We start from the raw sequence: 13,757 nt of genomic DNA on the forward strand, positions 1-13,757 counted from the left end.
TAGGACCACTGGGTCGATACGATCATCTCTGGAAAAAAAAACAAATAAACACGCATCCGTGATCATTCTTCGGGCAAAAAATACAAAATTCCAAATTTGTGCAGATAGGAGCTTGAAAGCTCTGTAGCAGGGTTCTCTGACACGCTGAATCTGATGGTGTGATTTTCATTCAGATTCTATTACTTTTAGGGGTTGTTTCCCCCTTTTTCCGAAAATAAGGCAAATTTTCTCAGGCTCGTAACTTTTGATGAATAAGACTAAACTTGATAAAACTAATATATTTTAAATCGGCATAAAAATCTGATCCTTTTTATGTATCTATTGATATCAAAATTCCGTTTTTTAGAGTTTCGGATACTATTGAGCCGGGTCACTCCTTACTTACAGTTGGCAACCACGAACTGTTTTACAAATGAACTTTTCATACTTCTGAGACATCTGCCAAAAGCAGCCTGCTAAACTCCTCCCAAAATGAGGATCAGCACAGTGATATTGAACAGAATATTTATGTGCAATCGAACATACATTGCCTCGTGATTCAGTTTTTTGAAAATAACTTAGTAAACAGTTTTCGATCGTTTTCTCGGGAGTATGAAATTCTTAGATGGGACCCTTAGGCCTGACTGTGAAGATGCGGCTCGTGGTTCTGTCTTCCGTAGAACTTTAGTGGATCGAAGTCAAATAAGTCCACACAGACCGAATGGAGCTCACCATCTAAAGCTAAGAAAACATTCTTTTTGTTTGATAATGCCTAGAAAACCCGCAAACTATAGTTCCTTAGAGCATTATGGCTACTAAAGACCTAATGAGCATCTTAAGGGACGGCACAAAGAGTATGGGTAACTTCTACGAGTGGAAACTGGCACTAGTATCAACAAAAACTATCAATCCCATAAGCGTTTGGTGACACTTGGCATATTTTCAAGCGTTGCAATGATCTGAGATCAGACACTTACTAATACCTCAATTTACCAATTACACTAATTAAGGTAATGGTTATTATTACACTGGAAAAATGCCAAGTATCGCCAAACTTTAGATGCCGTTGATAGTTTTTCCGCGATACTAGCGCCATTTTCCACTCTTATAAGTTACTCATAATCTTTGAGACGGTATTCCTGAGCCAAGATCAAACAAGCAAAAAAATATTTAGTGCAACATTTTAAAGAAAGCTAAGAACAGTTTTATGCTGTTTTGTCAGATGCATAAGAATTTCAGATGCAACCCGTAGGCTCGACGATGAAGATTTGGTTAAAGAATTTGTTTAAAAATTATGACTTGTTTCTATAAATTATTAACTTATTTTATGTCTGATAAGTGCTATTTTCTTATGAGCAAAAAGTGAAGTACAACAAGATTAGTCAGACTCCTACTACTATGCATTATATCTAAAATTTTATCGCTGCTCAATTATCTAATGGCTACTCTGTTTTTAAATGCTAATGAAAAAATTTAAAATCTGATTTACTCACTTTGTGTCTAATTTCATTTACGACAGCCGCGTTTTCGGGCTCAGCGGGTTCGGACACGGGTTGTTCTCGAACACGGGTTGTTCAAATTTCTAGTTTTTCGTCTAGTTTCAGCGGTTTCGAAGTTTCAACCCCGTGTTTTCCTCGAGAACCTCAAGAAAACGCTTGATGCACTAGACAAGAACAACCCGTGTTCGAACCCGTTGAGCCTGAAAACGCGGCTCAGATTTTATCCAAAGAGCTTTTTGGTGATTTTTTATTCTATTTACCCTTTGTGGATTTACTTTTTATAGATTTATTTCATTGCAATAATTAGAGTACCATGTTTATGCCGAGCTAACATGTAAGATGTGTTAAGAAGCAAAAACAAAACCAAAAGTGGTCTTTTGCATTTTCATAAACCCAAGCCGTTACGATTCGGGGACATCAATTGCCAAAAATATATGTAGGGGGGATATTTTTTCAAAATCATAAGGGGATGCAATTTCGTTTTTTGCTTTTTTTTTCAATAAAATTATTAAAAAGGGTATTTTTTCAATTAAAATACCTAAGAAAAAGGTATTTTTCAAATCAAAAGGGGAGAGAGCAGAAAATCTAGGAGAAATTGAGCCCTCTATCCTTCTCTGGATTGAAAACCGTAGAGATACTTAGTATATTATAACATCTCTTAAAATAGTTCAACCATTATAAAATATTTAACTCCTAGATTTGCTTAGGTTTATGTAATGTATGTTTTGAGTTTGAGTTCAGGATTGTTTTTTATTTTGAACGGCAAAAATATATGTGATTGCGACAGTGAATATATATATAGTAACATTTTGTGGGTTTAAAAATGGCTTCATTCTAGGATTCTTAAAAAGATTCTTAGAAGTGCAGATTTAATACCATCGATGCTCAGCTGATTCAAATTTTTGGGATTCAAAAATGGCTTTATTCTAGGATTCTTAAAAAAGCTTCTTTACAGTGCAAATTTAATACCATCAATGCTCAGCTAATTCAAAGTTTCGAGATTAGTTACACCAAAACCTTTGACAATAAATATCTAGCCAGCGTCCAAAACAAGTTCTATAAGTTTGAACTAATTCAGATTTAGTTCATACATGAAGATCAGAATATCCCACCTGACAATCAAGTCTGATTGGTAAAATCCTGACAAAAATAGTAGCTAATCAAATCCTGATTGTCTGGTATTTTGAAAGCGTTGTAGAGTAAGAAAAAATGGATTTGGCAGATTTTAACAGCTAATTGAGCCCTGACAGGTAGAACCAGTTGACGAGGACTTTTCTAAAAAGGCCGAATCTCAATGTTACTTGTATGAATTGGCCCTACGGAAAAGAAACTTACGAGATATGTCCCTTCTAAAATTGACTTTCCTTTCCAATCAATTGTTCTTTTTAGTTTCCAGGATCGTAAGACTTGAATAAAATCGTCAGAAACCTTCAGTTTTTGAGTTGAAGATATCTTCCATTCGCTAAAATTTCCTAGAAATGAATTTACAGTTACTTTAAAAACAATAAGGATTACGCAAAATTGAGTCGATCATATTTTTTTTCTCTTTTTTTTTTTTTTTTTTGCTAAAAACCATCCTAATGAAAAACTTTTCTTTCATTCATCTAGAAAATGATTAAACCATAAAAATGACAAAAAGAATAATAGAATTTATCATGTTTATTTCAAATTTAGTAAAGAAAAGTAAAACAATATATCCACTTTGTCAAATTTCGTTTGAACTTCGTGATTAGCGTATTGTTGTTGCGTAAAAAAGTTTTAAATTTAGTTTTAGAAATTTGAGTTATCGAAGTTATCAAGCATCACACTATTTTCAAAACCTCGAGGTTAGGAATTCCTGCGTTTGAAGCTGTTATAATATTAGTCTCAAATCACCATCATAAAACAAATTACCCCAAGAATCAAGAAAATGCTTGATAACTTCGATAAAATTGAAACTTCGATAACTCAAATTTCTAGAACTAAATTTAAAACTTTTTACGCAATAACAATACGCTAATCGCGAAGTTCAAAACAAATTCGATAAATTTGCTAGACACCTCCTGCAACATATTGTTTCTGAACCCGTTCCTATCTTGTCCCCTATCCGTTGCTTTACCTCTAGATATGAACAACCTTTATTCCCTTCATTACTGATAAAATAAACGGCTAGTCTTCCCCTTTCTTTTATTTGTTGGTACTGGTGATACCCAAGCTTTATGTTCGTTTGATGCTTTTATCCCCCTTCTCCTTTTTATACGTTCTCTTTTGAACTTTTTTGACGTATATCTTATTTCACCCCTTTTTAGTTCATTTAGTTTTTAACTTTTTAACGTTCTGACATCTTGCCGCTTAAGATTTTTGACTAATGAATGGTTTTGTCATTCTGATATTGTTGTTTCTGGCATTGTTATGCCAGGTTTTTAGTTGTTTGCTTTATTTATAATTTTTTTTGGGTTTTATGACTCCGAAATGCAAATTCGGCCCTTCGGAGCTTGTGATAACGCAGATTTAATGTAGACGCACAACGCAATTTAAAACAAAAAATAACACAAAAGTCGTATATCTCTGATTTTACAGTTGGAGTACCGACGTTTTTCTATTAAGAAATGGTCACAGATTTTAGTTTTTTATAATTTATAGTCTTATATAAATTAAAAACAGATATAAATTTGAAAGCTAATTCGTACAGTTGCATGTTTCTAATTAGAATTCTCTGGTGATCGCCTTTTTTAATGTCAAAAAATTTGTTTTTTAAGTTCAATAATGACCTTTCAAATCTGAATTATAAATGAAATATTTCAACAGCTAAATTAATTAATGTATACAAAAGTAATTAAATTTGTGTGCTAACCAGAATTCGATTAACTAATTTTAGGCTTGAATTCTAATCTATACACTTTAAATTCAATTGAAAAACATTAAGGCTTTTTAACAACCAAGAATTCAAAATCAATGTGAAAACAAAAACCAAATTCGAACTAACTCAAAATGTCTTCTTTATTGTTTTTCAGCTCATCTAATTTTTGACGAAAATTGTAGCAGTATTTCAGATTTTGATTTTTTCCGAACCCTTAAAAACAATCAAATTAATTTATTTTCGGTGTTAAGTTTTAAGAAAACTATAATTTCACAAGACCAAATTTTGGATAAACATTTTCAGAGGAAAAGAAGACAATGTTAGCTTAACAGTACCTTTGAACCTTATTGGGTTTGTCAAAACAGGTTGCATTCCACTATTAATGAATTCCTTTTGTCCGTTCATCTTGATCCGTTGACTTCCATCTGGGAACGTCCATGCTTTTATGTCCTGACGTCGATTCTTCCGTAAACTGCCACCAATTTCAATTGAAGCCACTAATTCATTCCCTTTCACGAGAGATACCTCATGATTGAACCCATTTAGCTTATAAGTCGTCTTAAAAGTCTCGCCGTTAGGTGTCACTAGTCTCGACAAACGTCCAAGCTCGTCATATTCAAAAAAAAGGACGTCACCTAGAAAACGGCACAGGGTTTACCGCAAAACCTTTCATTGGTTGATTATATTTATTTTAGTGGCTATTGTCTAAAACCGATAGCATGTAGCTTGGAATGAATAAGCTGGTTTTGCTGAAGGCAAGAAATGTGATTTGTAATAGCCAATATTGTTGTTGATTTTGATGCAATAGAAGTTTTAACTTTTTCAATTAACTTGTGGAATTTAGTACCCCTTCTGCTACTGTAAGGAATAATTTGGAAACGTTATGTGTTGGCCTATTCCTTTTCAGATGTACATGGTATGGAACATTTTATAATAACAAATGGTTGATAAGTCACACCCTTTGTCAGTAGTAAACACAATTCCAAACAACAAAATTTTGCTTATATAAACATACCAATTACAACAAAAGAATTTCTATATTATCCTGATTTTACTTTTAAGATCCAACTCTCATTCTTCGTACTATATCAGTTTTAATATTACGTCTTTTACCATAAAATTTAGGTACGGTACTTTGAGATAACTCAATTTAAATGTATTATTAGACTGGTAAAGTGCTAGTCCTAATACGAGCAGGTAATGCTTTCCTCGTACCATTAGCAGGTAATGCTAATACTCATAATTCTAAAGTGACACAAAAAATTCAAAGTCAATCTTAATGTAAGGTCATATAAATCATGTTTCATGATACCACCAATTTGATGATACACAGCTACTAACGTTAATACTTACCTATTCCATTGGTTGTTGCTCCAAACAAGATCACAGGGTGATGGTTGTCCCCGGCAAAAGTGTTGGTAACCATCAAAGGAGCTTGCCTACCAAATTTTTGTTGATAGGTCTGCAGCCAAACCCTGAAGCAACTGACTGGGGTCAATTGCAGTTGTAATTGTAAACGTGAAATATAATTCTTTTAAGTGGATATTCTTAAGATTAAGAAATAGTATGATACTTGGATCCTAAGTAACAATGCCATCAAAATAAAAGAGTTACTCATATCTTGGCAAAAGGTGATGTATGGTTTTCCTTACTTCATCGTTTCAAATAAAGTCATTACTTCATATCCAGAGTATTTGTTTCTTCGCTAATTTTATTTTACTGTTCACCTCAATTGGAGTCGATCCTATTTTACTAAGGTAGCTGGAAGGCAACAATAAGAAAACATTCTTTCATTCTGCTCGATACCAGTAATGGATAAGCTTGCGAAAGAACACTTGAAATGGCTTTCCTGTTTCTATAAATCATCTGGATCAGACTTTCTGGTGTGGTGCAAGATATGAAAAAAAAATATAAAGTTGAATAGTATATATTGCTACAAATAATGAAATGTCCCTTTTTTGGAGTGACATTTCATTAAAAAAAAGGTTTCACTAGTTTTAAGAATGGCTTTACGATTGTTTTTAGGGCAATTACAAAATCAGATTTATTCCAATCAACGTCGTATTTTCTTTAAGCTTCTCTTCTATTATATAGAAACAATTTTAATGCACCCTAATCCCATAGATACATCCGCTTATCCAGGTAGTTCAAGTTTCCATGACTACAGTATCTCTTGAATCAATCAAAGTTATGAATAAGCTTATCTTTTTGGACTGTTTCTTAGAGATAGTATTTCTTAATCAAGGGGCTACGCACTAGGCTTTATTTGCATATCAGAAGAATTGGCGCCTGATCAAAGCCACAAATATGAAACCAGAAGCAGGCTCTGAGTTTAGTGTGCAAGATCAGAGGAGTAAAAGGTGACACCGTAAATATAGTCAAGGACACAGAGGCTTATTCAACTATAAAAGACAGTTCTTAGCCCCTTAGAATAAGACCAAGTTGTGAACAAGATTATACTTTGCACTATTCCTTAAAAATAAGCATTTCCTAGTGCTGTATTTTGATTCGGAATATAATAATTTTAACCGTTTCGTTATTAAAATTTTAACTACAGAATTTTAGCTATTGAACAACAAACATTTTACTGCTTTGGTGACGCACCATGGCAAAACGACTCCTGAACAAAGCCTATCGCAGTCACAATAAAAAATTCATTGAAAATATAAACCATTAAAGAAGTTCCGGGTGGAGTGATTCCTTACAAATATTAAATAAAAAACAACAGAAAGTAAGGAGCGACATTAAAATTTAAAACGAACAGAAATTATTAAGTATATGAAGGTGGTTGCCTCCTATTCAACAACTTGCTGTTTACGCCAAAGTTTTTTAGTACTTCTAAAACAGCTTTTTATAATTCTAATTAAACAACCCTGGTGATTCAGGGATCGTTCTTAAAGAATTGGAACAAGGATCAAACTTTAGAGTAAAGAGCAAGGTGGCGAGGAAGGGGCAACTTTCTTCACATGCGGAATAATTTCTGCTCGTTTTAAGTTTTAATGTTGCTGCTTACTTTCAGTTGAAAAAATTTGTTTTTTTATTTAATTTCTGATCGTTTTTTAAATAATGCCAGGAAATCTGGTCTCAACTCCACGAATAAATCCCCCTCGCCACGGAAATATCCTCTAGACTATTCAATATCGGTAAAAATTTAACCCGGACAATTACCCTTAATAGCTCCAAGCGTAAAAGTGAGACGGGAAAGAGAAAGCAAGACATCTAAAAATAATTGTGCAAAGGAATTCTGGGAAATTCCCCCAGTGTAAAATTTCCCTTGGAAAGTTCCTCCCTTAAAACTTCCCTCCCCATGTAAAATTCCCCCTTGGAAAAACCCCCCAGCTGAAAATTCGTAAACCCCTCCAATGCGAAAATTTATGCATACTTGCCAATAACAAATACTATGCGTAAACAATGGGAAAATTTTATAACTTAAAAAACTTTCCCCTGAAGCCGTACAAGGGGGGGGGTCATGTTATATTCAAAGGCATAGTTATTGGTCCTTTCAAATATTAACAAAATGGGTATCTCAAAATTTTGATTGATCAATTTTGGGGGGAAAGGGGGTGGGGGAGGGGGCCTAGTTGCCCTAAATTCTTTTTGGTTATTTAAAAAAGGCACTAGAACTTTCAATTTCCGTTCGAATAAACCCTCTTCCGTTATTCTAGGACCACTGGGTCGATAAGATCACTCAAGGAAAAAACGAACAAAAAAGTAGAAAAACAAATAAACAGGCATCCGTGATGTTTCTTCCGGCAAAAAATAGAAAATTACAATTTTTTCAAGATTAGAGAGAAAATGGTCTGAAAAGGGTTCTCTGATACGCTGAATCTAATGGTGCAATTTTTATCAAGGTTCTTCGACTTTTAGGGGATGTTTCCCTCTTTTTGGGAAATCAGGCAAATTTTATCAGGCTCATAGCAGTAATGTGTAACACTAAACTTAATGAAACTTATATATTCGGATTAAGCATAAAAAGCCGAATCTTTTGATGTATCTATCGGTAACAAAATTCTATTTTTTTAGAGTTTCGGATACGATTGAGCTGCGTCGCTCCTTACTTACAGTTTGTTACCATGAACTGTTTAATTAAAGATTTTGAAAAGTGTTAGCCAAATTATTTCTAAAGTAGTGGACAGTGAATTTCAAAGCGTGGGATTTTGTAATATGGTGGATTGAAGGAACTTGTTGACGTCGCAAAGATTCTTCTCCTCAATCCTGGAATAACTTTTGTGTTTTTGTCTTTTTTATGGAGTTGTTTGTTTCGCTGATGCTGTGGACTACAATTTTTTTGTGGCAGGATTAGATTAATAAAGAATTTATCAAGCATTAAAAAGAAGGAGAAAAATGTTTGTATGCATTTTTTTTATTTGTTTCGTGGCTTCAGTTGGTAAACAAAACCCTTTAAATGCCAATAATGAACAGGAAAATACCAGAGACAGATCACTTTAATCTGCTCTGGTGAAGAACGTTAATTCTAAGTTGTGGTGAGATAGTTATCCAATTGACCTCTGTTGTTGTCTGACCATAAACACTGAAAGTAGCTAAAAGCAATGTCCGGTAGAACTTATTGTGTAATTAATTCAAATGTTAAGGATAATTTTTTTTATTGATTACACAAGAGGAAGAAAAAACAACGAGACGAGGGCTATATTTTAGGTCTCTTTCCAAAGATCCAGTTTCCTGAATATGTTTTCTGGGATTTTTTCTTCGTATATTTTCGTGAAATTATACAAACTTATGGACTGTTTCTTAAAGGTGAGGGAATGATCAATATCCATTCCACCACTCAAGCCTCCTTATATATAAGATGTGATAAACATAATGCAAGACACCACTAGTCCTATCCACATATGCATTTCAGAGTGATTAAAGTCTAGGCACCCATAGCAACTTGATCAACAAAATAAGACCAGGTATATAACCTTGGCAGTTCTAGATAAATGGTTAAAATTAACTGAGTATGTTAGCACACTAATGGGTAATGTCTCTGCTAAATATCTGACTTATAACGTCCTCCATTTACTTTGAAGACTTTAAAGCTATGAGAATCAAACTTCTGGAACTGAAGATACGACCTGATTACCAAATGGGTTTTTGAGAGAGAGTGGCCTTACTGCTGACCAAGGAGGGGTCGACACCAAAGAAGTTTGAAACAGAGCACAAGCACAAATGGCCAAAAGGAGCAGAGACAGTGGATGCACAGTTGACTGAAAAGGATTGGAGTTACAACATAGAACTATTAACCAAAGAAGGTCAATGAAATGGGGCTGAAGATGGAGCGTACGCGTCCTTTACCAAATACAGTAAGACTTATCAGAAGGCATTATTTCCATAAAAAAGGTTAGATGCGGGTTGTACGCAGTATTTAAATAAGGACCTTGAAGACATATAGTACAAACTGTTTACGAGAGGATGTTAGGCATAGATTATACGCACGGTTTATCAAAGGATATCCAGAGACAAAGACGGAGCACTGTGGATCAAAGGGGGGAGGGAGCAAAGCAATTGCGCTGTCAAATAAAAGGTACTGGAGCGTGAGGGGCACCGTTGACCAAGGAGGCTAATGACAGAGCGTGCCTATTCATGGCGAAAGACTAAATGGGCTGAAGACAAAAATGAAGCACACTTAACCAATAGGGCTCTCTCTTGGGCCCAGATCGTCCTTTAGGAAGAACACAACTCATTGTTGCAATGATGTGATAATACCGTTTCTTGTGAATAAAACTTAGATGTTAAAATTACAAAGCAAATAGCAGTCATGCAGATGACGAAGCGTTACCACCATCGTAAAGAAGTTCCCCAATTTCTTGGAACAATTGTGTATTTGAATTTGGCAACTTTGTAATAACGAGCAATAACTCACCAAGAATTTTTTTTAATAACCTATTCAGCATTTAATTACGTATTCATTACTTTGCAGCCACACTTCTTTTACGTTTATTTTTCGTCGGTGGAGGGGGGCCTGTTGCGCTCTCTCATTCCTTTTAACTAGCCTTACGAGTTTTTCATCGTGTAAATGTGAGCCTAAAAATAATTAAACTTTCCTAGTAAGATACCTAATTTTAATGGTTTTAAGATTATGATATATTTTTTAGGATTTTGAAAACTGTCTTTGAAAGCTAGTAGAATTTTGGTGCTTAATAAAGCATCATTTTTTAGCACAAAAAATAGATTACCAATTGCCATTTAATAAGAGGTTAAAGGCATAGTTATTGGAATTATTGGGAAATGGAATTAACCCCAAGCAGCTAGTTTGTTTAAAATAAAAATGCATGCCCTGCATCAAGTGTTAGAATTATTGGTACTAGCTACTACTACCAACTCTTTGCAGTAGTAATCCTCCTTAGGTCGAAAACACTGTGTACTCTGCTTCTCCATTCCCGCTCTACCCAGAGCTTCACATTATAATTCCTCCCATGGGTGCCAGCTTCCTTTAAGCCTTTTCTTATGACCTTTCTTATCTTATTTGAGCACCTTTGCTTTCGCTTGTCCGTGCTAGATTGTCAAAACACACGATCTTAGCTGCTTGTCATCCTTCATCTACAAAGAGTAACCAAACTCACTTTACATTCCTTTCATTATGAAAGAAACGGTTTTTTGTTTTGTTTTTAGGTTTTTAGATATGATTTGGAGAATGATTAGGCTACGAACATATTTAGTAAAGTATTTATTGTGGAGCGAAATCCCTCAATATATGGAATATATTGAGTTAAAATATATTTTATATATTTTAAATATGCAGTATATATTTGAAGATATGCTGTGTTAAAAATATATATTTTATATATTTTTATATTTTATATACAGTATATATTTTAATATATACTGTGTTAAAATATATATATATATATATATATATATATATATATATATATATATATATATGTATATATATATATATATATATATATATATATATATATATATATATATATATATATATATATATATATATATATATATATATATATATATATATATATATATATATATATATATATATATATATATATATATATATATATATATATATATATATATATATATATATATATATATATATATATATATATATATATATATATTTTATATATTATAAAATATATATAATATATATAAATATATGTATATATATTTCATATATTTTTTATATTTTATATATAATATATATTTTAATATATACTGTGTATATATTGACTGTATTAAAACTATTTTTGTTTGTACTTTTACTTAAATAGGAATCATACCGTTCGGCTCTTCTCTTTCAGTGATGAATCCATTTACAGAGTCGTAGTTGAAAGCGAAATGGCCACCGTAACGAGTTTCGTTTATTGTAGAAAGTAGGCCATGTCTTGCTGCAGCAACATGCATCTTGGTGCCACCATGAGTTTCAATGCCAGTGGCAGCGTCTGTATAATCTCTTACAATTGTAACACGACCACCGATGGTATCAGTTACCTAGAGGAGTATACAAGTTTAGGTTTAATATATTTTCTTTCTCATTACTTTCGTAGAAACCAGACGGGTGTCAGGTTTTAAGATTTATATTCCCTATAAAGCATGTAATTTTGCGACAAGCCGACTGCTGCAACTAGTACCAAAAGGACAAGATGCTTAAATTATCAAAATTTTCCGTTTCACACCTCTCAAACCATAACTGTGATATTACTGGTATTTTTTTAATGTTTTAGTTTCAGCATGTTTTTCAGTCTAAAAAGAAAGGCAAGTGAAAATTTTAAATATGTTTCGGTGGAAGCATCAAACAATCTTTCGGCTGTCCAGTTATGCTAAAATTATTGTCTTACGTTACACATTAATACCTTCGGACTGCAGAAAGATAATATACCGAAAATTTACAGTGAGAACAAATCTCCGAGTTTAATTTTTTAATTCTATTTTTAAACGAATAGTAACTTTGAAGAAGTCAGTGATAAGATAAAGCCAATAAAAAGATTATGAAGTCATAACAGTATTTCCCTAAGTCGTAAAATGTTTTATATGAAGCTCAAAAAAGTTTCATCCTCTTTTCTTGATAAAAATTAGATAAAAGCAAGTTTTTCCACATGAAACTTAAGAGCCACATTAAAATTTAAAGCCATCATAAATTATTCTGCATGGGAACTGCTGAGCCTCCGCTCTTTACGCTAAAGTTTAACAAGGAGTTAAAACACTTTAGAGTAAGTAAATATATCCAGTTTGCAATCGCATATGTTTTACTTGCCGACAGCCCTTCAAATAATTTAACTGAAAATTTGATTACTTAAGTTAAATACGAATAAATACGTCTATTCTTATAGAACTGTGACACAAATGTTACAATATTGCAATTGTGATGAAACTTTTACTCTTAAGACACTCTATACAAGAAGTCATAGTTTAGCGAAAGACAGGGGTTCCACTGGGGTGGCAACCCCTCATACAAAAAAAAAAAAGAATTATACTCGTTTTAGTCCTAAGCATTGTTCTTATTTTTCGCTTGAAAAGGATTCTTTCTTTTTTAAGCTCTATTCATTTTTAATATAATTTTTAAAATTATAATAGACATAAAGGGCAGTGGATTATTGGGGAATCCTGTCTTCTTTACAGCCCTACTACAGTTAAAATTTTGCTTAATTATCCTTTGATAAAATGGCTCTCTTTCACTGTATTTGCTTTTAAAATAAATATTTTTTTCTAAATAATTATGGGGGCTAACGTGCACCTAAGCTCAAATTTTATTGAGCTTACAATAATAATAAAAAACATTTGCATAATAAGAGTGGTCTCTCGCTGTGCCCATATTGCACGCGTCTAGGTATATTTCTCTCAAGCAAAGGAGGTCACGTGTCAGATCCCACCCTCAATATTTTACCTGCTGTACCTCAAATGGGAATTCTAAAAATTCTTGTCTAAAAATACAATTTTTGGCTTCATGTACCCTCTTCCAACGCAGCACGATAAAAGCTTCACCGACCCTTACCCTAATAGCTTTTGCACAGCTACGTAACTTTTAGTTATATAGTAGAAACGGTCTATAATAAAGGTTTATTTTCCATAGGTTGTCCTATATGTTATGTGCCAAGTGTGCTATCACACACCAGTATATCCCCTAAAACTGGTAGGCTATTTAGATAGCCTTATATTATTTCTATGCCAATTAGTTATCTGAAAGTTTTTCTAAAAACATTTTGGCTGTGTTCAAGCTAAAATTGTTCTTTCGTGTCACACATAGCAGAAACAAGCACTAGACAGCACTTTGCAGTGGCAAGATTTTTTTTGCTGCTTAAAAGCCAACTTGTTAAATTTGAATTTAAATGATAACGTTCAAGGATCTAAAACCACTGGTTCGATAAAATTGCCCGGAAAATAGTATCGTGATATCATATCCCAAGAAAAATGTTAACTTAGTGTTTTTGTTTATCATAGCTTGAAACTTTACTTATAGGGTTATCAGACATGTT

The 13,757-nt window shown here is 33.1% G+C and overlaps 1 protein-coding gene across 1 annotated transcript in view; it reads right to left on the reverse strand.

Annotated features, from left to right (window-relative positions):
- Positions 1-13,757, reverse strand: part of LOC148941996 (teneurin-a-like) — a 172,424-nt gene that overhangs the window by 18,488 nt on the left and 140,179 nt on the right. Inside the window, exons 11-13 of the mRNA XM_089103200.1 lie at positions 11,565-11,775; positions 4,653-4,952; positions 2,814-2,950 (exon numbers count right to left, since the gene is read on the reverse strand). Coding sequence (XP_088959326.1) covers positions 2,814-2,950; positions 4,653-4,952; positions 11,565-11,775 — 648 coding nt within the window. The remainder of the gene's footprint in view (positions 1-2,813; positions 2,951-4,652; positions 4,953-11,564; positions 11,776-13,757) is intronic.

The sequence above is a fragment of the Artemia sp. Qi Xiang Cuo genome, chromosome 17 (assembly GCF_049724085.1).
Source record: "Artemia sp. Qi Xiang Cuo chromosome 17, ASM4972408v1, whole genome shotgun sequence".
In the NCBI taxonomy this organism is placed as follows: Eukaryota; Metazoa; Arthropoda; class Branchiopoda; order Anostraca; family Artemiidae; genus Artemia; species Artemia sp. Qi Xiang Cuo.